The 27,094-nt window shown below is 35.1% G+C and overlaps 1 protein-coding gene across 3 annotated transcripts; it reads left to right on the top strand.

Moving 5' to 3' along the window:
• The first annotated feature begins 1,125 nt into the window (after positions 1–1,125).
• Positions 1,126–26,890, top strand: LOC131802418 (transmembrane protein 135-like). Of its 3 annotated transcripts, none has more exons than XM_059122617.1 (7): positions 1,126–1,550; positions 1,614–1,747; positions 24,733–24,907; positions 24,981–25,784; positions 25,852–25,992; positions 26,113–26,279; positions 26,341–26,889. In XM_059122617.1, the coding sequence occupies exons 3-7, from the start codon at positions 24,764–24,766 to the stop codon at positions 26,471–26,473; spliced, it is 1,389 nt and encodes a 462-aa protein (XP_058978600.1). In that variant the 5' UTR covers positions 1,126–1,550; positions 1,614–1,747; positions 24,733–24,763; the 3' UTR covers positions 26,474–26,889. The 3 variants fall into 3 exon arrangements, with proteins under 3 accessions (XP_058978600.1, XP_058978599.1, XP_058978602.1); XM_059122616.1 differs by having other exon boundaries at positions 1,611–1,747; XM_059122619.1 differs by lacking the exons at positions 1,126–1,550; positions 1,614–1,747 and adding an exon at positions 12,711–13,213 and having other exon boundaries at positions 26,341–26,890.
• Positions 26,891–27,094: the final 204 nt, after the last annotated feature.

The following is a 27,094-nucleotide window of genomic DNA, read 5'->3' as shown; positions in this document are numbered from 1 at the left end:
TTCTACATTTATGTTAGGTCATTTTATAACATACTTTGAGGCGCTTCACACAATTTGTTATCTGAAAAGAAATATCTAATATATGTATTTTATACCGGGTGAGATGAACAAAACTGCAACCAAATTCAGTGTCGATCACCTCAAGCAAGCGCTTCGCCGGGAATTGGCCAAAATACCGCAGAGCAACATTCGGGCAGCGTGTGACGGTTTCATTGGCCTTTGAAGGCCATAATTTGTGCAAAAGGTGACCAATTCAAACAAATCTAAAGATATTCTAAAATTTGATGCTAATTCCGAAATTGTTTTCTATCATTCCATAAAATTTAAAAAACAAATGTAAAAATTATGGCGTTGCAGTTTTTTTATCTCACCCTGTATATATAATTTATGAGTGAATGATAAGCTATTTTGCTAAATTAGTGTTCTGTTCCAGAACCTGAAAAATTCTACCATATTTTGCAATTCTTCGATGTCATAAAGAGAAAATCGGTTATTGTAGTAAAAACATTTACATTCTTGCAGTTCTGAAACAGGTCATAGGTGTCGAATCCAGCTAAAAAATTGTCAATTAGAGATGCAGGGATAATAGGTATTTGACGATATATTTGTGCATGGAAACGGTGGAAACATTGGTATCTATAGGTAGTTCTTAGCGACTACTTTCGTCGCTAACTTACCGACAAATTTTGTTAATTATGGAAATTATAAGGATTTTAATTTTACCGACATTCCACATGAATTAGAGAATTCCACTACTGATTTATTTTTTTATATTTTAAATACAGTTGAATTTTCCACGAAATATATGTAATATTATTATTACGGAAAAATATATTTTATATATATTTTTCATATTTCTTCCCCTAATTCTATGTTGTTTTCATTTGTATAATGACAACATGACTTTTTCATTTATTATCACAATAAACAACACGATTTCACCTTCATGCATGTGCATGTTATCGATAACAAACTGAAATAAAACGATAGCACACATCTAAGCAACTCCCACTCATCGACGACCATGACATCATACTCATCATTACTCACCACACCACACAGACACAACAGCTGTTCGACGAATGTCAAAATATGAATTTTTACCCATTCCATCTCCTTACATTCGTATTGGGAGTGTAAAATCAGATGATTCGTTTGAACAACAAAAGACAGACGACAACAATAAACACAAGAAAGCTAAAATCAAAATACAAAAATAGAGCAATAAAATTATTACATTTTTTCCATTTGTGCAAGCAAAAACAAAGTGAAATAACAACTAGTTGTCGTCTTCTCTTGTTGTTATTGCATTTAGTGAGTGAGAGATAATTGTGTCCAGTGCCTAACCCAACGGTGGGTCATTCCATAACGCGGAAGTGGGGTCATTCCATGTTACAAATCAATAAAATAACTCCAAAAGTTAAACAAATGACATCCATGGAAAGTTTCTAAAGTCTTCCACATCGTTACGCTTCAGTGTCTGAACTTTCTTCCCCAAAAAACGAGACAAACATCACAAACCGGCCATCGACAATTTAATAACAACAGATGTGTGTGTGCTTCGTCTGAGTGTAAACTAGTTTCTTATTAATAATTAATGAGTTTTCTAGTAGTTTTACCATTCTCCGTCGGTCAATGGTGATTTGCAGAAAATTGGTGGGGAGTTGACCGGAGCTTCAGCATTGAATTCGAATTCGACAATATCGTCCGTCAGTGGTTGTAGACAACAAGGTCTGAGTTTTATTTGGTAAGTAATTGCCGGTTGGTTTGTTATTATCACGTAAGTGACGTATTTGTTTAAAATCCGAATTGTATGGGGTGATTGCGGCACTTATAGAATTGGTATTTTTGTTTTAAAACCACATACCTATGCAGAGATACACTACTCATTTTTGTTAGCAGTGCCGAATATTTAGCTTTGAAGACTATCTGAAAAGAAAACGCCCTTAATAAACAAATACATTTTGGAATAACTCGATATATCACCTACAACTACGCTATTATTAGAATTATCTGTTATTGGCGCTCAAACTAATTTACGGTCTTTGATAGCTATACAAATTAATTTATGCTGTAAACTAATTTAAATTGGTATTGTATTTAAACTTGGTTTTTTGACCAGCAATTTGAATCATTTTGAAATATTGATCGTAGATCCACCATCTAGAATGCAGATCATCATTTATCGACGATCTGAGTCTTAGTCCACAAAATTTAACATAAAGTCAGTGTTAGGGTCAGAATTAATTTATTTGAAGATGATCGATCTGAAATTGGCCACAAAAATACGTTCTCTTTCTGATTTTGCAGTTACTCCACAGGTCCTTATACATAGTGCGACAAAAATAAGTTTTCCCAATAAATACAGAAAAAACAACTGCAGTTTAAGAAAGAATTGCTACAATACGTGTAACGCCGTTTTGAACGTAACCTAAATAGAGCAAGTTCCGCCTCTTCACATTTTTATACCCTCCAACATAGTATGGAGGGATTATTAAGTTTGTCATTCCGTTTATAACACCTGGAAATATACATTTTAGACACCACGGAATACATATTCTTGATCAGCATAAAATTCTATGTCGATTTTGCAATACCCTTCCGATGACTGTCCGTCTGTGGAAATCACTCTGGCTTCCGAACGAAATGAATTAGGTTGATAAAATTTTACTCAAATGTATATTATGTCTGTAGGACTTTTGGTATTGAAAATGGGCCATGTGGGTCCAAGTTTTGGCATAGCCCCCGTATAATGGTACGGTATTTTCGGTATTTTGGTGATTTAAACGACATTATTCACCGGAAATGTTACAAATTTGGTATTTGAAGTTCGTAACGGATGCTACAGCCTATGACAGAAATTTGTCCGTGAAAATTGTACATCCCCCATATAAATTGTACATCCCCCATATAACGGTACATCCCGATATTCGGTACTTTGATGATTTGAGCGACAATTTCCACCGGAATCGTTTTAAATTTCATATTTAAAGTTCGTAATGGGTACTATAGTCTTAAAAAACACATTCGTATAGCACCTAGATAACGATTCCTATCGATATTCGATATTTTAATGATTTTATGTATTACATTAGTTTTAAATACAGATAATCTTATCGCGAAGAGCCTCATCGATCTAGATTTGCGAGTACAATTTTTCAAGGAGTCAGTGTCCAGTTTCATAATTAATTTGATCTCTTTCTGGTGTCAGATTAGGCTAGTGGTGACATCGGAAATAGAACGGATAATAAAAGAAGCATTATATTAGTCAAAAATGCTAACCCATCCTAAAAGAGTTTCGGATTCTGAGGACAAACGTTTTAAGGCCTTTATATGCATTGACCACATATTTATGATATATTTCGCAACTTTAAACTCGGCTATCATATAGCCGATTTAAAAAGCTGGTATGATTTCGACTGGATTGTTGAAACTTTAGGATATATCTTCGCCCTTTGTTCGTGGTTTCAAGACGTTTCTATTTGAACAGATCTATCCTTGTAATCAACATTTCAAGGAATACCAATTTTCATTTCGATCTGAGATGTGAACCAAAAAGAAACTTTAGAATCGTTTTTTTCTATCAACAAACAATGCATTGATCTGTTGACAAAATAGATATTGACTGCTGAACTGGACCAGTCTAGGGAGACAAGGGACAAAAAGTAGTAAAGGATGGCGGTAAGTCACTCTTACAGATGAATCGCCATGGTTTTTGGCCAGTTCGTCAGGTTATTTCCCAAGAAGTGAGATCTTCATCCTTACTTAATATATTCCTCTTGACGTTCCTTTACGGTAGTTCTGCGGCACTTTCTCGATTAAATAAAAATAAACTAATGTATTAAATGTTCCATCTCTGTATCTATAAAACTTCGTGCGCCTTTATATTTACATTAATGTTCGTCTGCGGTATTTTTAAATACAGAATTTATGGTAATAAGCTTTTGCTGCTATTCCTCATACATATATTAAATAACCATATTATGTGGACATGTGGTTTGATAACCCATATTTAGATGGAGGTTTCAATATAATTGTTTTTGTTTTCATTTTAAACTTTCCTCAGCTGTTCCAAAGTGGTTCTTATCAATTTATAATTTCATGTACCCTACATTAAGTAGTCATTGAATTCGAAATATTTGGAAGAATTTACATTAGAAATAGGAACATTAATTCCTATTTGGAAGTTTTTACCTACATTTTTTTATTCGGCGGACATTTTCTTTGGATTATTTTTTGATATGGTAGAGTCGTACGTACATATGAATATTTCATATTATTTAAGGTCTTAAATTTGACTGTAAAACTTCGTTCAAATTTGAATGGTGCTTTTTTCTGTTTATTTCTCTTTTGAGTCGTGTTGAATGATCAGCAAGTTTCAGTGAAAAGAAAAAGCCACAGAGACACTATCAAACACTTGACACTATGTGTTGGGTTTCGAGATTGGTTAAAATGCTCATCAAACAACCCTACTGTCTAAAAAAAGATTTAAATATGGGCTAACATTTTGCACCTGTGCTTATTATACCCTCAACGATACCCTAAGTTTGTCATTCCGTTTGTAACACCTCGAAATATACATTTTAAACCCCACAAAGTACATATATTCTTGATCAGCATAAAATTCCATGTCGATATAGGTACTAGATTTAGGTGCTAGAACGAATCCGTCTGTGTGGTAGAACGAAATGAAGTAAGTTGATAAAAATTTACACAAATATGTATTATGTCTGCAGCACTTTTGGTATTGAAAATGAGCCATGTAGGTCCACGTTTTCTTATAGCCCCCATATAATGGTACCTCCCGATATGCAGTATTTTGATGATTTTAGCTACATTATTCACCGTTTTTTTTCTAGTTTCGCATCTGAATATTGTAATGGCTTATTTTAAGATTTGAACAGAATTTTTATCGGATTTTATTTTTTTTTGAAAATTACCAAATTCGTTCCAAATGATGGAGGATATTCAAAGTTCAGCCTGGCCGAACTTACAGCTTTTTTTACTTGTTTTTCCAGTAGGCATGTTAAGTTCGTAAATCGGCCATGTCGGTCCACGTTTTCCTATGGCCCTCATATAGCGGTACCTCCCAATATTCGGTATTTTGATGATTTTAGCGACATAATCTAAGGGGATTGTTTAAATTTTCGTATTTAAAGTTCGTAATGGGTACTACAATCCATGATAGAACATTTTCTCTGCAGGTCCATGTCTTCGTATAGTCCCCGATATAACGGTACCTCCCAATATTCGGTATTTTGATGATTGTAGCCAAATTTGTCAATGGAATTGTCTAAAAATCCTTACATGAAGTTCCATCTGCGTACTTTTCCCCCTGAAAGATAATTGTCCACGATATCCGATATCCCCCGACATTCGGTATTTTGATGATTTTAGTGACATTGTTCACTGGAATTGTTTAAAATTTCATACTTGAAGGTCTTAATGGGTACTACCCACGGGTAGACGTCTTTGTAAAGCCTCCATATAGCTGTACCTCTCAGTACATTATACTTCGGAATTGTTATGTGGAAATTACTTATGCAGGTCCACGTCTTCGTATAGCTTCCATACAATGGTTTCATTTAAGCGGTGTTTTCCGAGGTATTTTTATACCCTACACCACAAGGTGGTCAGGGTATTATGTCTTTGTGCATTTGTTTGTAACAGGCAAAAGGAAACGAGATAGACCCATAGTTCTTTTTGATGATCTGCATAGAATAACATTCTGAGTCGATTTATGCATGTCCGTCCGTCCGTCTGTCCATGTATTTTTTCAGATGAAATTTTGCACAAATCATTTGTTTGGCCCAAGGACGAACCCTATTGAAATTGGAGATAATCGGTCAAAATTTAGATAAAGCTCCCATATATATCTTTGTCCGATTTGCCTTTTATTGTGCACCAAACGTGGAATATCAGTCCGAATAGTATGGAATTTTGCACGTACGATCAGATTGGACCTGAAAATAAGTATGCCAAATTTGATTGAAATCGGTTCAGATATAGCTATAGCTCCCATATATATTGTTCATCCGATTTGTTATTGTTGTCCTCCGCAGCCGTAATATGCACTCTGTAACAACAAAATTTGGGGAAATATATCAAATACAGCTCAGAAATACATTTGCTAAATTTTATCGAGATCGGTTCAGATTTGAATATAGCTCCCATATATAACTTCGTACGATTTACCTTGGATTTTGCACCAAACGTCTAATGTTTGCCCAAATTGGATAAAATTTAGCACTTACGACCGAATTGAGTCTAAAAGCTAGTATGTCAAATTAGCTCCCTATAGCTCCCATATATACTGTTCATTCGACTTGTCATATTTGTTACCCACAACCGTAATGTGCACTCCGTAACAACGATATTCCGGGAAATATATCAAATACAGCTCAGAAATATCTTTGCCAAATTTTATCGAGATCGGTTCCGATTTGGATATAGCTCCCATATATATTTTTATCCGATTTCAAATTAATTGTGCACCAAATGGGCAATGCGAGTCCGAATTTAAAAGATACAAATGCTTCGGCATATTTAGTCCTTTGAACTTTAAATTATAATTATAATCATAGCGTGTATGATTGAATTCTCCCATAAAAACTTTTAATTGTTATGCGGAGCTCTACTAAATTTGCAAAGTGGTGTAGGGTATCATAAAGTCGGCCCCGCCCGACTTTAAGACTTTCTTTACTGGTTTTGTTTTGAAATGTTTCATGGTCCTTCTAAATGGTGGAGGGTATCAAAAGTACGGTCCGGGTTAACTTAGCTTCTATTTTATTTGTTAGTATTTTTTTCCTTCAAACACTTCGCCCTCCATAAATGTGTTTCTCTCTTATCAACATAAATAAAAATTGATATGAAGGTTTCCGAATATTGAATAATCACACCTGATGTGAAGTGGATATGTTTGACGTTAGAAGTTAACTATAGAAACACAATATGTCGAATATGTTTCTTTTTCTAAGCGATGGACTAGAAACAAATTACAGAAGAATGAGTTGTTAATTTTTTGCAATAAGTTCAATTGTCCTGATTGACATATAAATTGCGATGGAACTAATTTGTATCTTTAGAATATAACTAAAACTATTTATCTATAGCGATTCCTGTTTTATTAATCGTCAGTAGCAATGCATATTATTAATGGGATAAGTAAATGCAGTTTAATTGGATCAATCGTTTTCTTCATGAATGCACATTCAGTTGTAAACTTTTCTTTATTAACTAACACTTAACAATAGCATCTAAAAATAGCAATGCATAAAAATGTATTTCGAGAATACAAAGCGTTAGTTGGAGAAACGACAATACACACTTCTAATGTTGATTGACGTAAACAATATTAATAATAAGAATAGGAATAATGCCTTTATAATTTCAATCACGTTATGAAATCAGATACAGGAGGCCATATACGGCGAACTTATTCATTATTTGTTTATTATGAAAGAAAATGTATAAAAAATCCAGCATGGCATGAGGATATTCAAAATCAAAGCAACAATGTCAGAATCATTATTTGCACCCTCAGAAAAATGTGAAGATCAAATAAATTGTGATTTTTCCACTAAATTGTGAATACCTTTCATATAATGTGGAAGATTTGTTTTGACCTTGTCTGAAGTTGGTATTTGGAGAGACTGTGCAATATGTAATAATGCAGACATACAGTGATTGTGTAGACAGGCCGACGATAATGAGAAATGATAGTTTGACAATACACCTATTGAATCTTATGCCGTGAAAGGTAGCCGGATTGTGACAATAATCACATATCCGTAAGGGTATGCCTTTTATAGTACTTTTAAAACCAGTAAAGAAAGTCCTAAAGTCGGGCGGGGCCGATTTTATGACACCCTATACCACTTTGCTAATTTAGTTGAGCTCCACTTAATAATTAAAAGTTTTTATGGGAGAATTCAATCATACACGCTATGATTATAATTATAATTTATAAATCAAAGGGCTAAATATGCCGAAGCATTTGTATCTTTTAAATTCGGACTTGTATTGCCCATTTGGTGCGAAATTAATTTGAAATCGGATAAAAATATATATGGGAACTATATCCAAATCTGAACCGATCTCGAAAATTTGGCAAAGATATTTCTGAGCTGTATTTGATATATTTCCCTGAATATCGTTGTTACGGAGTGCATATTACGGCTGTGGGTAACAAACAACAAACAAATGTTAGTGGCTTTCGAGAATAAACATAGTCGGCTACGTTAACGACGTGGTATTACTGATAAGTGGTAGAGATTCCTTCCAACTATTTCTGATCAGCTGCAAAGTGCACTAATACAGCTGTCAAGTTGGGCCCATGATAATGGTCTGGGATTAAACCCCGCCAAGACTGAATTACTAGTTCAAGGAAATGCAAACTGGATTATTTTTCGCTACCAGGACTAGATGAATTGACACTATATTTTTCTTTGCGCCATATATCTCTGTGCGAACCTGGACCAGCGGATGAAGGAGAACAAAATCGACGACCAAAAATGTATTTTTGCCTTCTATTCCTGCAGGAACGCCATAGGCTAAACAGAGGGCGTGGACCCCAAGTCATATGTTTGATATATGCCATAGTTTTGATGTATGTGTGCTATGATGACATGCGATTGAATTCATATCGATTATGTCTACATGCCGATCAACCTATGAAAAAAAGTTACTTATGCAGCCTAACGTCTTCGTATAGCCCCTATAGAACGGTACCTCCCAGTATTCGGTATTTTTAAGATTTTTAAGACATTATATATAGGAATTGTTTAAAATTTCGTATTTGAAGATTGTAATGGATACTACAACCAATGACGGAAAATTGTCTATGTAGGTCCATGTCTTCATATAGCCCACATATAATGGTACCTCCCAATATTCGGTATTTTAATGGTTTTAGCGATATTTTTTACCGGAATTGTTTTCAAATTTCGTATTTGTAGTTCCTAATGGGTACTACAGCCAAGGACAAACAATTGCATATACAGGTTCACGTCTTCGTAGAGCCCCCATATAACGATACCTCCCGATATTCGGTAATTTGGTGATTTTAGCGATACTATTTAACGCAATTGTTTTAAATATCGTATTTGAAGTTTGAAATCGGTACTATAGCCTGTGACAAAAAATTCCGTATGAAGGTCCACCTCTTCGTATAGCCCCCATATAACGGTACCCTCCTATATTCGGTATTTTGATGATTTTAGCGACATTATTCACCGTAATTGTTTCAAAATTCATATTGAAAGTTCCTAATGGATAGTCGTATAGCCTCCATATATCCGCACCTCTCTATATTCGGTATTTTGATGATTTTAGCGACATTATTCAACGAAGTTGTTTCAAATTTCGTATTGAAAGTTCTTAATGGGTAGTCCCAACTGTGACAGAAAATTGTCCAGGCCTTCGTATAGCTTCCATATGTCGGCACCTCTCTATATTCGGTATTTTGATGATTTTAGCGACATTATTCGCCGGAAAAATTTAGTATTTGAAGTTCGTAATGGATACTATAGCCTATGACAAAAAATTGTTTGTGCAGGTCCACGTCTTCGTATAGCTCTCATATAACGGTACCTCCCTAAATTCGGTATTTTGATGATGTTAGCTACGCTATGCAGCGATTTTTTTCAAGTCTTGCATTTGAATATTGTAATGGCTTATGACAAAAGTTGCCTATGCATGTCCACATCGTCAAATATACCCTAATATAACGGCTTCATTCGGTATTTTTAAGATTTTAACAGAATTTATGTTTTTGGAAATTGCCAGATTTGTTCCAAATGGTGGAAGGTATTCAAAGTTCGGCCCGCCCGAACTTACAGCTTTTTTACTTATTCAAAATTATTCTTTAATTTTCAGTTGAGGTCTGAGAATTGTAGAATAAATTACACCAATTGACAATATTTCTTTCGTTTTCTGCAATTCCCCAATTCAATTCAAACACTTAATTCGAAATGAAAACTGTTTCAGATTACCTACCTACCTTAAGTATTTTCTAATTCACCTTTCTTCTTCCTCAATTGCATGTTAATTAATTGAAAGTGTTCTTTTTATTTTACCTTTGAGTTCAGTGACTTTTGCCAAGAAAATCCAATTATTCTTGAAATGAAGTTTTGCATGCCTCCAAATTTCCATATTACCGAGTTTTTTTTTGGTGCCAAGTTGAATGCCAATATTTGTTTGTTTTAATTAAACATTTCATTGCGCCATGCATTGCACTCAAGCTTCTACTACATTTGCCAATAACAACAACTTGGTATTTTAAAATTGTTACAACAAATGCAGCTTATAAAATTTATTCGATTAGTTGACCTAGTCTTATCTATAGCGCCATGGCATGCAATGCTGTTACAACGAAACGCATCGATGCATATGCGCTTGGACATTATCGGCCAATTTAGAAAACAACCAACAAAAATATGAAAATATGAAATAGTGAAACTATTTTATGGAATATATAACATGCCTTGAGGGAGTAGAGCAGCGTGAGCAACACAATCAATAAAATGAATGGGCAGCGATGGCCAATTTCAGCTGTCACTGATGGGGAGATGATATAAAATTTAGGAAATATTTACTTAAATAGGCCACTAATGGGGATAGAGGATTTTTATGAATAGAAGACTTTTAAGAGGTGTTCTATAGGTGGGAAACAATCAGGAGGTCTTCTACGGGTAGAAGAACTCTGATAGGTCTTCTATATAAAATCTTCCATGGGTTTTCCATGGATAGAAGGCCTTTAATACTTCTTCTCTGGATTAAATACCTTCAAATGATCTGATATGGAAATTTTATCCTTCTACTGTGATGTGTATAGAAGCCTTCAACAGGTCTTCTAAGTATAGGGAACCTTCAATAGGTCTTATGTGTATAGAGGACCTTTAATGGGTCTTCTATGGATAGAGGACCTTCAAGACGTCTTCTATGGATATAGAGTCATCCAGGATAGAGGATGAATGCAGGACCTTTAATAGATCATCTATGGATAAAAGTCCTTCAATAGGTCTTCTGGGGAAATAAGACCTTCAACAGGTCTTCCAAGGATAGGGGGCCTTCAATAGATCTTCTATGGATAGAGGACCTTCAAGAGGTCTTCCATGGATATAGAGTCATCAAATGGTTTTCTATGGATAGAGGGCTTTCAATAGGTTTTCAATGGATAAAGAACATTCAAGAGGTCTTCTATGGATGCAGAACCTTTAACAGATTATCTATGGATAAAAGTTCTTCAATAGGTCTTCTGGGGATATAAGACCTTCAACAGGTCTTCCAAGGATAGGGGGCCTTTAATAGGTCTTCTGTGGATATGGAGTCATTAAATGGATAGAGGTCTTTCAATAGGTCTTCAATGGATAGAGGACCTGTAGTAGGTCTTCTATGGATGCAGGACCGTTAACAGGTTCTCAATGGATAGAAGTCCTTTAATACGTCTTATGTTGATATAAGACCTTCAACAGGTCTTCTATGAATAGGGAGTCATTAAATGGTCTTCTACGGAGAGATGTATTTCAATAGGTCTTCACTGGATAGATGACCTGCAACAGGTCTTCTATGGATGCAGGACCTTTAACAGGTCCTCTATGGATATAAGTCCTTCAATAGGTCTTCTGTGGATAGAAGGCCTTCAACAGGACTTTTATGGATAGAGGACCTTCAATAGGTGTTCTATGGATATGGAGTCATTAAATGGATACAGGTCTTCAATGGATAGAGCAACTGCAGTAGGTCTTCTATAGATGCAGGACCTTTAACAGGTTCTCAATGAGCAGAAGTCCTTCAACCGGTCTTCTATGGATATGGAGTCATTAAATGATCTTCTACGTATGTGTTTCAATAGGTCTTCAATGGATAGAGACCTGTAATAGGTCTTCTATGGATGCAGGACCTTTAACTAGTCCTTTATGGATAGAAGTCCTTCAATAGGTCTTCTGTGGATAGAAGGCCTTCAATAGAAATTGTATGGATAGAAGACCATCTATAGGTCTTCTATGGATATGGAGTCATTAAGTGGACTTTTATGGATAGAGGACATCTAGTAGGTCTTCTATGGATAGAGGACTCCCAATAGGTCTTCTATGGACAGATGACCTTCAATACGTCTTCTATGGAAAGGAGACCTGTAATAATGGCCTTCAATGGATAGAAAGCTTCAATAGGTATTCTGTGGAAAGAAAAGCTCCAATAGGTCTTTTATGAATAGAAGGCCTCCAGTAGGTCCAATAGGTCTCCTATGAATAGCATACCTTCCACAGGTCTTCTATGGATAAAAGACCCTCAGTAGATTTTCTATGGTCGGTCTTCTATGAAAAGTAGACCTTCAATAAGTCTTCTGTGGAAGAGAGACCTCCAAAGGTCTGTGGAAGAGAGACCTCCAATAGACTTCCAATAGAGAAGTTTTGATAGGTATTGGTAGGTCTTTTGTGGAAAGAGGACCTTCCACAGGTCGACTATATTTGGAAGACTATTATGAATACTTTTTCGTCATTATTGGTCTCACCAATTTGTATGCCACCATTTGCCTAATCAATAACCCTTTAATGTCAAATAATCATTTCTGTCATTTCATGTTATCGCTTGCGTGAGAAAATATTATTTCAAAAGTTTCTGACGAACATGTGCGCCACAATTGTACGTCTCTGCCGAAAATCAAGTGAAAATATACTTCCCCCATTATAGTAGCTTTCATTAAGTTCTCCACCAAGTGACTGACGACTTGGTCTTCTGCGCCCGCCTCAATGCAATCGAATTTTAATCGCATTTTCTATCAACTTTTATTAAAAACTTTATCAGCAACATCATTAGCCGGTGTATTTGTGGTGGATTATAAACAGAAGCCAGAAGCCAATGACGACGGCTGGCCAGTAATACTGTATTTGACCCGACGACGACTGGTGGCTATATGGAAGTGATTGGCTTATCTTATCCCCCGCTTTTGCTACTTCGTTACGTTGTTGTTTTTGTTTTTGTTTAGATTATTTATTTATGGAAAAGTTTACTTTGTTGCTGCAATAGTTTGGTGGTCGGATAGAACATTAACTCAGCGACCGGAGTAGATTTTTGGCCTTATGCGCTTTTCAATGTCCAACTCAACTTTTAGTTAATATTTTGAAGTAACTTTGTGTGTTTGACAAGCGTTGGAAGAGTAATTTTTTGGGGGTTTCCTTGGAGTGTAATAAGTTTCCATAATTTTTTTAAGGTAAAGAAAATTTTGGAAAAATGCGTGTTGAAGTGCTTTAAAATTGTGGTGTAAATATTTATAAAAAGAAAAATATGGAAAATGTGAATCTTATGTTTATCAACTTGGAAGCGTACGTAAAAACACATTTTTTGATATTTTTGAATGTATCAGTACTCAGAATACAGTGAAATGTTGATTTCATCTCAGCTGTGTATTTAAAAACAAATTTAAAAAATAATAATTTCAATTAGTCACAGAATTACAATTTAATGTCTCGACAATTTAATAAAATACGACAAGCAAAAAAACTTAACAACATTTGTAATTAAATGTGCATTGTTTAGCCTTAACCTCTTTAATGTGACTTTGTTGTGATTAAACGAAAAAAAAAAAACAAGTAAAAAAGCAGTAAGTTCGGCCGGACCGAACTTTGAATACCCTCCACCATTTGGAACGAATTAGAAATTTTTCAAAAAAAAAATAAAATCCATTAAAAATTCTTTTAAAATATTTAAAATATCTAATATAGGAATGTACCGATATATGGGGGGATATACGATATTGTGGACCTATATAGACAATTCCGTTTCAGGGGTAAAGTGATCACAAAGAACTCCGTGTGTGGATTTTCAGGCAATACGATTGGAAAATGTGACTAAAATCATCAAAATACCGAATATCGCGGGGTATCGTTACGTTATAGTTAACATATATAGAGAATTCTCTGTCGGGGGGTAAAGTGTTCACAAAGAACCCCTTGTGTATAAAGAAACCCTTGTGACCATTCCATTCAAAAATGTGGCTAACATCACCAAAATACCGAATATCGGGGGGTACAGTTATATGGGGGATATACGATATCGTGGACCTATATAGATAATTCTCTGCCGAGGTATAAAGTATCCACAAGGAACTGCTTGTGTGGATTTTCAGACAATTCCGTTGAAAAATGTGGGTAAAATCATCAAAATACCGAATATCGGAGGGTACCGTTATATGGGGGCTATACGATATCGTGGACCTATATAGATAATTCTCTTTCAAGGGATAAAGTACTCATAAGGAACATCTTGTGTGGATTTTCAGATCATTCCATTAGAAAATGTGGCTAAAATCATCAAAATACCGAATATCGGGGGTACCGTTATATGGGGGCTATACGATATCGTGCCGATATAGACCATCTTCGAACTTGACCTGCCTGCAGACAAAAGAGAGATCTGTGCAAAAGTTTAGCTTCCTATCTTAATTTGTTTAGACTATAGCGTGATTACAACAGACGGACGGACAGGGCTAAATCGTCTTAGAATTTTACGCTGATCAAGAATATATATACTTTGTTGGGTCTAAAATGATTATTTCGATGAGTTACAAACGGAATGATTAATATACCCTCCATACTTTTTTTGGTGGAGGGTATAAAAAAACTAGTTAAAAAGTATCAGTCGGTTTGGCCGACAGATGTACACCTTCAGGCAATGTTCGATTATTGAAATATATTTTGACTTATGTTATGATTATGAAAATCGAGTTGGTTTCGAAGAAATGGGCCAATATTGTTTATTTCATATCGGACCTAAATAATTAATCTATATCAATAAAAGAGGAAAAAGTGTGTTAAACACGATGTGTACGCCACATTGCAGTGATGGAATTTGTCTAAAAAATTCGTTTGCCACGTTATATTAAAATCGGTTCAGATTTGGATATAGCTCTTCGTTTATAGCTTATCGACCGATTTTGTTCACATGATGCACCAAACACGATATGTATGTTCGATTCCAATGAAATTCTGCATGAGTGACTAAATTTTGACAAAAAAAAAAACACACTTTTTGTTTTGAAATCGGTTGAGGTTTGGATATAGCTTCCAAATATATTTCGGCCGATTTCATGTATTTTATGCACCAAACACGATATGTATGTCCGATTCCAATTAGATTTGGAATTTTCGGCTGAATTTAGTTACAATAATATATTTGACAAATTAATTAGAAATCGGTTAAGATTTGGATGTAGCTCTCATATATATTTCGGCCGATTGGTACACCAATTTCAATGAAATATGGAAGGTGTGACGGTATTTGGTGTAAAAGTAAATTTTGTCAAATTATATTGAAATCGGTTCAGATTGGGATATGATTTTATTAAAAGGCATTGACCCACAATGTCATTGAAACTATATTGCTTACTTCCTTCACTTAATACGAGATATGTGTAATTTTTAGAAAATGTTAAAATGTGCGTGAGGTACCTGTCATATTTCATCTAATACAGATAAAAATATTGGTATAGGCAAAATTACAAGAAAATCGAACATTTGTATCCAATTTCATGTGAATTCGTAAATTTCATATTCAACTCAGGCTTCTAATTGAGAGAAATATTTAGATGTAACAAGGTGTAAAAAATCGCTGACTTGTTTCGCAAGTTGTGACATATAAAAATTTTGAAAATTGTGACCTTTGTGGGTGAGGATATATATCATCTTCACAATTGATCTTGTGTTAGCAACAAATTTTGTGTAATGAAACTTGAAAAGAATTGGATGCTTATTTCGCTTGCTTTGAGCGTTTTTTTTTTTTTTTTTGGTTTTAAAATATCTAACCCTATGTAAGGGAGATACCAGAAGAAATGGTCCGATCTCTCCCATCTTTATAATAGATCTTGTCTTAATAGAAATATTGAGGTGTGCCGAGTTTGATTGGATCCGGTTTTAATTTCGCGTTTTATGAGCTTCATTGATATTCAAAATTTTGACCCTTCACAGCAAATCTTGTTTTAGTAGAAATAATAGGATGTGTGAAATATGAAGAGAACCGTATGTCTATTTCGGATTTTATAATCGCTTTGGTTATTCAAAATATTGACCCTTTGTGGGGGAGGAACCAGAGAAAATGGTTCGATCTCGACCATCTTTATAACAGATATTGTGCTGATAGAACTATTGAGATGTGTCAGCTCTGAATGGTATTGTATGTTATTTTCGCGTTTTATAATCTTCATGGTTATTGAAAATGTTGACCCTTTGTGGGGGAATTTTCAAAAGGAGTGGATCGATATATTCCATCTTCCCACCAGAGCTTGGCGTAATAAAAATATTGTGATGCGTGTAATTTGAAGACAATCGGACACTTACTTAACATTTTATAAGAGTTATAATTATTCAAAATTTTGACCCTTTGTGAAGGAGGTACTTGATGGAGTGGATCGATATTGTCCTTTTTCGCACATGACGTAGCAGTGATGGAAATATTAGGATTTGCAAAGTTGGAGCAAAATCGGATTATCCTTTCTCTTTCTATGCAGTATTTTTTTATACCCTCCAACCATTCCGTTTGTAACACTTCGAAATATACATTTTAGACCCCATCCGAACTCCGAACGAAATGAGGTTGGTTGATAAAATTTTACTCAAATGTATATTATGTCTTCAGGATCTTTGCAATTAAGAATGGGCCATGTAGGTCCACGTTTTGGTATAGCACCCATATAATGGTTCCTCCCTATTTTCGGTATTTTGATTATTTAAGCGACATTTTTCACCAGAATTATTTCAAATTTGGTATTTGAAGTTCGTAATGGATACTACAGCCTATGACATAAAGGTGTCTGCACAAGTCCACATTTTGGTATAGCCAGTATGGTTCCTCCCTATATTCGGTATTTTTATGATTTTAGCTACATTATTCACCGATTCTTTTTTCAAGTTTTGAATTTAAATATTGTAATGGCATATGACAAAAGTTGCCTATGTCCACGTCCACGTCATCCTATAGACCCAAATATAACGTTTACATTCGGTATTTTTAAGATTGTAACAGAATTTTCAAATGATTTTATTTTTTTGAAAATTTTGCCAGATTCCTTCCAAGTGGTGGAAGGTATTCAAAGGCCCGGTCGAACTTACAGCTCTTTTTTTTTTTTTTTGGGTGGGGCTACCATAAGGAATGGACCTATTACCCATTTCCGAACTCGATCTAAGTTTGATAATAATATTACGATGTACCAAGTTTGGACCAAATCGGATACCCCCTTCGAGATTTATCGTGCAAATTTGAGGCACGTTTGGCCGTATCAAATGATATTTACCCTTTCTAGCCATATGGCTAAGGGTTTAAAAATTTTAGTTATACCCTGCGGGGCAGAAAGCGTTGATTTGATAATTAGCTGGTGTTTACAAATGAATGAATGAAATGATGAAGATTTGGTATCAATATATTATTGAATTCAGATTTATTTATTTATAATCCCTTTTTTATTTTTGGTCCCCACATTGGTCGCCATTTTGTCTATGCCAACTTTTCGTTTTAAATTTTGGATGTATCAGCAATTATTTTGGGAGGATATATATTGATTAAAATATCGACTAAGTTTAAAACTTTTATTACAAATTCGATGTATTATTTGTCCTTGCGTTGGGCGCCATTTTAAGTATGTTTAAAGAACTTGTACAAAATTACCATGCAATTTTTATTGAACTATTGGTAAAGTATTATAGTGCACTTATACTCGCCTGTTTTCGCATTGGGCGCCATCTTCTCTATACAAATGCCAACTCCTCGTGCTATGTTAATTTTATTTTTACTTCGTGAAAGGATATATGTTGATTAGATATCAACTTAAGTCTAAAACTCTCAATCTATCTTAGTTATTCTATATGCCCATACATAGGGCGCCATTTGACGAATGTGGAAGAAATTTTTTTAAAGTTACGAAACAATTTTTTTTTTGAACTTTCGTTATTTATTATTATAAGTGAACTACAGTACACTTAGTAAAATAACATACATTTGGAACAAAAATATGAAACGTTTATTTGGTGAAATGTCAACATTCAATTACTCTTCGTTGATTTATATGTTCTCACATTGGGCGCCATTTAAAATATCTCGAAGGATTCTTAAAAAAAAAAACATTGATATGATAGTAAAGTACCTTTCTCTGGCATTTTTATAACATTGGGCGGTATTTTGTCTATACAAATGTCAAGATAATTTTATACATTTGGAATCCAAGCGAGATACAATAATTTAATAAAAGAGCTTTTGTTAACACAAATATCGACTAGAGTGTCATAATTTTCACTTCCTTTCCATTGATTTGTATGTCCTTACGTTGGGCGCCATATATAAATATATCGAAGGATTTTTTTCAGAATAACCATAAAATTGTATACTGTTACGATACTATAGTGGCACGTTTCCCACGTTGGGCGCCATATAATTAATCCATTTAGTCATTTTCAAGTGTTAAAATAAAAAAATACAAAGCTGATATCTTTTGTTGTTCCAAAATGGTCAGGTTTAATCCCATTATTGTTGTTTTTATAAAAACAACATTTGTTTATTAGTGGAGAACGATGGTAATGTTTATCAGGGGGTAAGGCAGGGAATACCCAGGTTTTGGAAAACAATTACTTTGTGAAAAGAACTTTGTTGATTCAGATATCGACTTGATTGAAAACCTTTCAATCCATCTTCGTTGGTTTATGTGTCCTTACGTTGGGCGCCATTTGACGTATGTCGAAAAAGTTTGTTGAAAATAATCACACAATTTTGCATTGAACTTTTGATATGATACCATAGTACACTTGTTCTGGCACGTACTCATTGAGTACGTTATTCTATTAAATAAAATTGTGCCCTGTTTTCAATGACCACCAACGAATTTATTTATTTTAAATTCCATAATTTTATCAATTCTACTATGGAATTGAAAACGCAGTGATGTCAATGTACGAACAAACTCCGAACTAAAATTAGAACTATTATTAGGAAATTGCATATCATTGTTTGTAATCTAATCATAGAGCAATTTTTTTCTTATAATCGGCGTTTTTTCAAACAAATCTACATATCATCATATACATATATATACATGTTCCCAAACAAAGTATAGCAAGATTTTCAAAGTGCATTAAAACTTGCCTAATTATCGCAATTTATTATTGCTTTTGTTGTCACGGCTGACCATTGAACTGCTGGTGTGATTTGTGTTAATAATTTATTGCTGTGTAATTTTCAGAAAAACACAAATGTATGAAATTATTTTTCATATTAGCATATTTATGGGGTCAGCAGCGTAGTCAGGAAATGGATCAATGGGTGGTTGAGACACAAACTGCCTCATCAACGTCCCCAACGCGGCTGAAGCTGGAATATTCACATGTCGCATTGAATACAGTTTCTCTTTATAGTGAAATGAACCAAATGTCTTAAATAATAGGATATATTCGATTTGTGACCCCTCGAAAAGTTACCCATCAACAATCCTCGGTTAGGTGTTTGAACTTGGGATATTTGGTCATACCACGCACTCAGCCACTGTTACGAACATTAATTGTATTTTTTTAACGACTTATACAAGGTTGCCCATATTCGACCTTTGGGCCCATTCCATCGACGAGGCTTGTTCGCAGGCAACATTCTTTGGGTCAATTAAATTTTGTACGGGAACAAATGCAAATCAATGCGAATAATCCGTTGTAAAGTGGACCAAGCCATGCCCAACTGCTGAAAACGGCGTTTTTGGGATGTTCTTGGGGACCTCTCAACACTGGCTCTTACGGCAGCGATATTCTCGGCCGATCGCCTTGGTCGACTTTTATATGGTCTCTTCGGATTAGAAAAAGCCTTACCAGTCGAAAATTTTTCGTATAAACGCTTAATGGTGTTCTTAGAAGGCGCACTTCTCACATTTTTTAATGTTTTAAAAGCACGTTGAGTTTTCACAATTGACTTCTTGTAAATTTCAACTATTTCAGAGCGCTCGTGTGTTGGTTCATGGTAAAAATCTGCTTGGACTGACGCTTCAAACGCGGTATGTCATTAAGCGATGTGACATCTCTGTCAAAAGTTATGGCGTTGCCAGATGGGTCCGTCGAATATGGGCAACCCTGTATGTGCGACAGCCAACTCTTCGTACTTCTATATTTTTTTTTGGCATTTGTTTTATTGTCGCTGAGGTTCAACCCTTAGGTACAGAAATGCGACATTTTTGGATTGTGTAGGATGCAGAAGGTATGCAGTTGTCCTTACTAGTATTGTTGAAAGTAACACATGTGCTTATCATATTTTTATTTGTTATTCTTGATCAGCATGAAATTCTATGTCGATTTAGCGATGTCCGTCCGTCTACAGTCTATCCGTCTGTGGAAATCACTCTAGCTTCCGAACGAAATGAAGTAGGTTGATAAAATTTTACTGTATTATGTCTGCAGGACTTTTGGTATTAAAAATGGGTGATGTAGGTTCACGTTTTGGTATAACCCCTATATAATGGTAACTCTCTTTTTTCGGTATTTTGGTGATTTAAGCGACATTTTTCAACGGAATTGTTTCAAATTTGGTATTTGAAGTTCGTAACGGATGCTACAGCCTATGAAAAAAAAATTGTCTGTGCAAGTCCACGTCTTCATATAGCACCCATATAACGGTACCTCCCGATATTCCGTACTTTGATGATTTTAGCGACATTATTCACCGGAAATGTTTCAAATTTGGTATTTGAAGTTCATATCGGATGCTACAGCCTATGACAAAAAACTGTCGGTGCAAGTCTACGTCTTCGTATAGCCCCAATATAACGGTACCTCCCTTTTTTGGTATTTTGATGATTTTAGCTACATTATTCCCCGAATTTTTTATTCAAGTTTTGCATTTGAATATTGTAATGGTTTATGACACAAGTTGCCTATGCAGGTTGACGTCGTCGTATAGACCCTAATATAACGGCTAAATTCGGTATTTTTAAAATTTTAACAGAATTTTAAATGGATTTTATTTTTTTGAAAATTTCAAAAATAGTTCCATATGGTGGAGGGTATTCAAAGATCGACTAGGTCGAACTTACAGCTTTTAGTAAAAACTTTTAAATTCTTGCAGTTTTCAAATTTGGAGTTTAGTATTGTCAGTATATAATGTTTTTTAAAAATATTCTCAAAAAATATTAAATGCTGGTCCATTATTTGTAATAACCCCCATTTAACACTTGAACCCAATCATGTCCTGGGTAAATTTTACCCAGTTCCAAAATAGTTCCAAATTTTAAAATCATCAAAGTACCGAATATCGGGAGGTACCGTTATATAGGGGCTATACGAAGACGTGGACCTGCACAGATTATTTTCTGTCTTAGGCTGTAGTATCCATTACGAACTTCAAATGCCAAATTTGAAACAATTCCGGTGAATAATGTCGTTAAAATCAACAAAATACCGAATATCGGGGGGTACCGTTATATGGGGGATATATGATAACTTAGACCTACATGGCCCATTTACGAACTTAACCTGCCTACTGGCAAAATATACATGTGTGCAAAATTTTAGCCTTCTATCTCAATTTGTTCGACGGACAGACAGACAGACACACAGACGGACATGGCTAAATCGTCTTAGAATTTTACGCTGATCAAGAATATATATACTTTGTTGGGTCTGACATGAGTATTTCGAGGAGTTACTAACGGAATGGCAAAGTTAAAATACCCTCCATAGTATGGTGGAGGCTACAAAAAGGATGTACCACAACAAGAAGATATGCCAAATAATATATCCAGCTAAAACGCCAAATTACAACAAATTGGTTGGAAAATGAGTCTTAAACCTTCGCAGTACTTTAAATCCAAAGGTACATTCTTTTGGGGGCTATGGCAAATAGTGATCCCATGTTGAAAATTTCCCGTACTTCAATTAAAACACAGCAATGAACTTTATAAAATAGGAAGTTTACAAACTGGACGATTGCGCTGGCATAACTCGTCTGACTCGTCAAACGAAACAATATGAAAACTAATCTTCAATTTTCCCAATGGCATTATTGATTTTGGTTGCATCTTAAGGCCCAATTACACATCATGTTAGGGACATATGAAAAGGCATTTTCCACAAGTTATATTTCCTATTTTTATAGCATACTTTAAGGGCTCCCAAAAATTTGTTTACTTAACAAGTAAAAAAGCAGCTAAGTTCGACCGGCCCGAACTTTTTATACCCTCCACCATTTGGAAGAAATTTGAAAAATTTCAAAAAAAAAATTCTGTTGAAAAATACCGCTCGTATGAAAACCGCTATATATGGGGGCTATACAAAGACCTGGTCATGCATAAGTAATTTGTGTCATAAGCTGTAGTAACGGTTCCGAACTTTGCATATGAAATTTGAAATAATTCCGGTGAATAATGTCGCAAGAATCATGAAAATACCTAATATCTGGGGGTAACGGTACCATGGGCGCTATACGTGGACCTATTAGACAATTATCTTCTAAGAGGTAAAGTACTCAGATGGAACCCCTTTTGTGGATTTTATGACAATTCCATTAAAAAACTTGGCTGAAATCATAAAAATACCGAATATCGGGGGGTACCGTTATATGGGCGCCATACGATATCGTGGACCTATATAGACAATTATCTTCTAAGAGGTAAAGTACTCAGATGGAACCCCTTTTGTGGATTTTATGACAATTCCATTAAAAAACTTGGCTGAAATCATAAAAATACCGAATATCGGGGGGTACCGTTATATGGGCGCCATACGATATCGTGGACCTATATAGACAATTCTCTGCAACAATTTCATTGAAAAATGTGGCTAAAATTATCAAAATACCTAATTTCGGGAGGTGCTGTTATATGGGGAATATACGATATCGTGGACTTCTATAGACAATTCTCTGTCAAGGGGCTAAGTACTCATAAAGAACTCCTGGTGTACAATTTCAGGGAATTCCAATGAAAAATGTGTTCGTGGAAAGACAGAATAAGACAGATCTGTGCGAAATTTTAGCTTTCTATCTTAATTTGTATTGGCTGTAGCGGACAGAAGGACAGTGTTAAATCGTCTTAGAATTTTACGCTGATCAAGAATAGATATACTTTACCGGGTCTAAAATTATTATTTCGATGAGTTACAAACGGAATGACGAACTTAATATACCCTCCATACTATGTATGGTGTTGGGTATAAAAAGAATGCTATATTATTGATCTGTTCCAAATTTAGTACACTTTAGTACAGGTTACACACTTCGTACACATTTCCAAAACATTTGCATCATATATCAAGCATACGTTTCAACCTTGATTCTCATACCCAATATCAATTTTTTTTTGTATTATCCGTTCACATAATACCAAACCCTACCATTTAAGAAATTTAATACCATTTTAAAACTTTTCGATAACTTAAAGTTGGAATTTCCGAAACACCTTTGACATATCTATTCTGCACTCTATCAGTGTCATTTCTAATTTCAGAATACAAGCTCATTCCGTTTGTCCAATAGAAAGCATTAAGTTTTTAGTAAATGTTGGTACTTTTCGTACGCTTTTAGAACGATTTTCTAAAAACCCAGCCTTTTCACACGCTTACGCATCAAGACTGATACTGATACTAAAATCACATTCCGTTTACATCCATATCTTGAAGTTTTGGCATCAATAATTCGTTGGTCATGATTCTGCATCGATTTCCATTCATGGTAACGCCTCGTCCTTCCTCATTTATAGAAAAACAAGGACCGATGATCCCACCATCCCATAAACCGCTCAAACATCACATTTGTACTCACTCTTCTCATTCCTTTCGGTGGCTTGGTTATTTATTATTATTGCAGCTTATGACAGCAAATTATCTGTGCAGGTCCATGTCTTCGCATAGCCCTCATATAACGAACGGTACCTCCCGATATTCGGTATTTTGATGATACCCTCCATTCTATGGTGGAGGGTATAAAAACGCTCATAACTGCGAAGTAAGCATCCGTTTCCTTTCAAAATTCACACATACCAGTATTTCTATTTGTATAATACTACCCCTTCTGGTACCTCCCCCACAAAAGGTCACAATTTTCAATACTTATGTATTTCATAAATAGCAAAACATGTCTGCTGCCATTCTTTTAAAATTTGGTAACCAGATATCTGATGTGAATATATAATTCATCGGTCCACCTCTTTTGATACCTTTCCCATCAAAGGTTTAAATTTTGATTAACAATTATTCGCATAAATTTGGAAATAAATTTTGCATTTTCTTTGAATTGGGCTCATCCCAATCTTTTTTCCGTATTAAATGATTGGGAATACTTCGGTCCATTATGTCTGGTGCCTCACGCACATTTCTACATTTTCAAAAAATTATTACAGTGGTGAATGAAGTAATCGATATAATCAAAATCTGGTACATTTATATCAGACTTAGATCCGAAACGAAATAGACAACATTGGCCCACACCTTTGGAACCTACCCCATAAAGGCTCACCATTTTGAATAATCATAACACAAGGGCCTGTAGGGTTTCACGACTCATAATGCTCCCAGTGGCAATAGATCTCAATTCAAAATTCTTTCTGTTTTCTAACTATTGGTCTTTTATGATTCCTTTTATTGGCGTACATAAGATTAAATTCTACATTTTTTCCATGGTAGATAAATTGTCGTATCGCTCCAAATGCTCAACCATATATTTACACCCCTAAAACCCAAGATCCTTAATTTTATTTTGTTATCCTCTCCTTTTTATTTTCAGTTAAAATCCCAACCATACACAGAGCTTCAACATGACAGTTCAAAGTAAAATGGTGTCACTTTGTACCTGCAAAGATTTTCAACATTGCTGGACGGATAAATGTGTCAATGCGACGGCTGGTATTATACTGGCCGCCACACCCTATTGCCTTAGAGTTTATACCATGGTTTATGCGGTAAGCAAAAGGGAAACACCTTCCTCAATTTTCCTTTTTTTTACTAATAATCGGAATATTATTCTTCCTCCAGCTATCCCTAGTTATGCGTGGTAAAATTCCCACTTTGGATGATTTGAAGAAAACAGTCCGGGGCATTTTACAGTCCACAGCCTTTTTGGTGACAAATGCCTATGGCTTTATTATGTACAATTGTCTGATGCGTCATCTTATGGGTTATTATACAACGGCGAGTGTGGCATTTTTGCCTTGTTTCTTGGCCAGTTTAATGGCCATTGTTGTGGAGAGGGAGCCGAGAAGGCCAATGTTGGCATTGTATGTGGCAAATGTGGGCACTGAGACCCTGTGGAATATGGCTGAGGCCCGTGGTTGGGTGAAATCCATACCAAATGGCCAGGTTCTCTTGTTTGGAGCCAGTATTTCGGCATTACTGTATTTGTATAAATTGGGTCTACACAAAACCACCTGCAAAGATTCGCTATTTGGTCTACTGAAAATATTTGTGGGTAAAGCCGAGGAAGGTCCAGCAACCAAAGAGAGTATAGAGGGTAATCCTGCTGCTCCCACAACGCAGCAAAGATCCCGTCCTCCAATAAATTTTGCCACCATCAATGGTTGGGTACAAGCCTATTCGAGGTTTATTGAAAAACTTAAAGGCAAACATGAAACCTGTAATCACAAAGAAAGCTGTGTTCACTATTCCATTATGGGTGGCCTCAAACCATTGGTGGGTGGTATCGGTGTCCAGGTTGCCTTGAAACTTTTGCTGAATATCAAAAAGGTGGCCCAAAATAAATTGGATTGGCGAAAAACAGTGTTCACCAAGAAAACAATGAACTTGGGTCTGTTTTTGGGTGCTTTCTCATTCCTATTTAAGGTAAGACCGGCGGAGGAGGGATGTCCTAGAGGGGTGTGGAAATTTATTATTTGTTTTATTTTTCCAGTCTGTTTCCTGTGGCCTTAGACATGGTTTTAATCGTGACGATCCCAGATTTGCCATACCAGCTGGTCTAATTGCCAGTACAAGCTTCCTTTACTATCCCGACAAAACAGTAGCTCTATATGTTATGTGGAAAACACTACAGGTAAGATGGAACACATTCTTATAATACTTCACAAGGGGGTTGGAACATGTAACTGCATTCAAGATTATAGTTAAAACCTCATGTCGGGTTTCTGATTTTAAAATTGCTATTCTCTTCTAGATTGTCTACAATTTGGGTATTGAAAAGAAGAAGGTACCCAAGGTCCCAGGTTTTACGATAATGCTGTATGCCTTCTGCACAGCGGTGCTGTTCCATGCCGGTATCTTGGAACCCAAAACTTTGAGACCTAGCTACTACAAATTCCTGCAAGATATTTCGGGTGGAAGGTAAGCAAAGATTCTCCCCTCAAAATATATGAATATGTAATGATATTTTTCTTCCCTCCAGATTTAATCACTTCAACATGAAACCCCTGGATGTCTTTGGCTTGGATACCGCCCGACAAACGGAAGAAGTTTTGATTAGTTTAAAACTAACCGATAGATCCAAATTGCCCATGTTTGCCTTGGCCGATTGGTAGTAAAGATATGAAGAATTTACTTCTTATAAACTAGTTGTTTTTTTTTTGTATCTAATGTAAATATATAGGAATTATGCAACGGGTGTTTGTACAAAATTTCTAATTGTGATGTGAACGAGTGATGTGAGAATACCAAAGGATATATAGCCTTTGATATCTTTTGTGTTTATCTAACTACCTAAATGTATAATAGTATAGTTTATTTTTTTTTTTAATTTTTGTATTTTGTGGCTAATGAGAAGCAATGAATCGTTAATTTCTTCTTTTGCAAGAAATTTTAAAATGATTTCCATCCTATTATTCTTTCATTCTAATATAATGAATTTAAATATTTTAAATAGTTAATTATGTTTTAATAAGAAAAGAAATATATAATATTTAATTGTCACGAGAGTGCTATTTGAATTTTGAACTGTTAACAGGTTATAACATTATTTATAAATATAAATATATATTTTTGTACCAGAAAATAATAAAAGGAAAATGAAAGAAGATGTGATTTTTTAATGAAACGCCTTTTTGAGGATAACATTGAGTTTGTTTGAAAACAATCACTTTTTGATCTCAATAAATATCACCAAGAAATCGTCGCTAAAGGCTTGGAAGAAAAATATTGAATGA

The sequence above is a fragment of the Musca domestica genome, unplaced genomic scaffold, assembly GCF_030504385.1.
Source record: "Musca domestica strain aabys unplaced genomic scaffold, Musca_domestica.polishedcontigs.V.1.1 208, whole genome shotgun sequence".
NCBI lineage: Eukaryota > Metazoa > Arthropoda > Insecta > Diptera > Muscidae > Musca > Musca domestica.
The sequence above is the reverse complement of the archived record's forward strand: the minus strand, read 5'-3'. Positions and strand labels throughout refer to the sequence as shown.

Excerpts from the sequence above, each read along its gene's own strand:
- LOC131802418 (XM_059122619.1), top strand. The coding sequence starts at position 24,764 with ATGACAGTTCAAAGTAAAATGGTGTCACTTTGTACCTGCAAAGATTTT. Across the intron at positions 24,908-24,980 it reads TTTATACCATGGTTTATGCG|CTATCCCTAGTTATGCGTGG; the intron begins GTAAGCAAAAGG and ends TTCTTCCTCCAG. Across the intron at positions 25,785-25,851 it reads CTTTCTCATTCCTATTTAAG|TCTGTTTCCTGTGGCCTTAG; the intron begins GTAAGACCGGCG and ends TTATTTTTCCAG.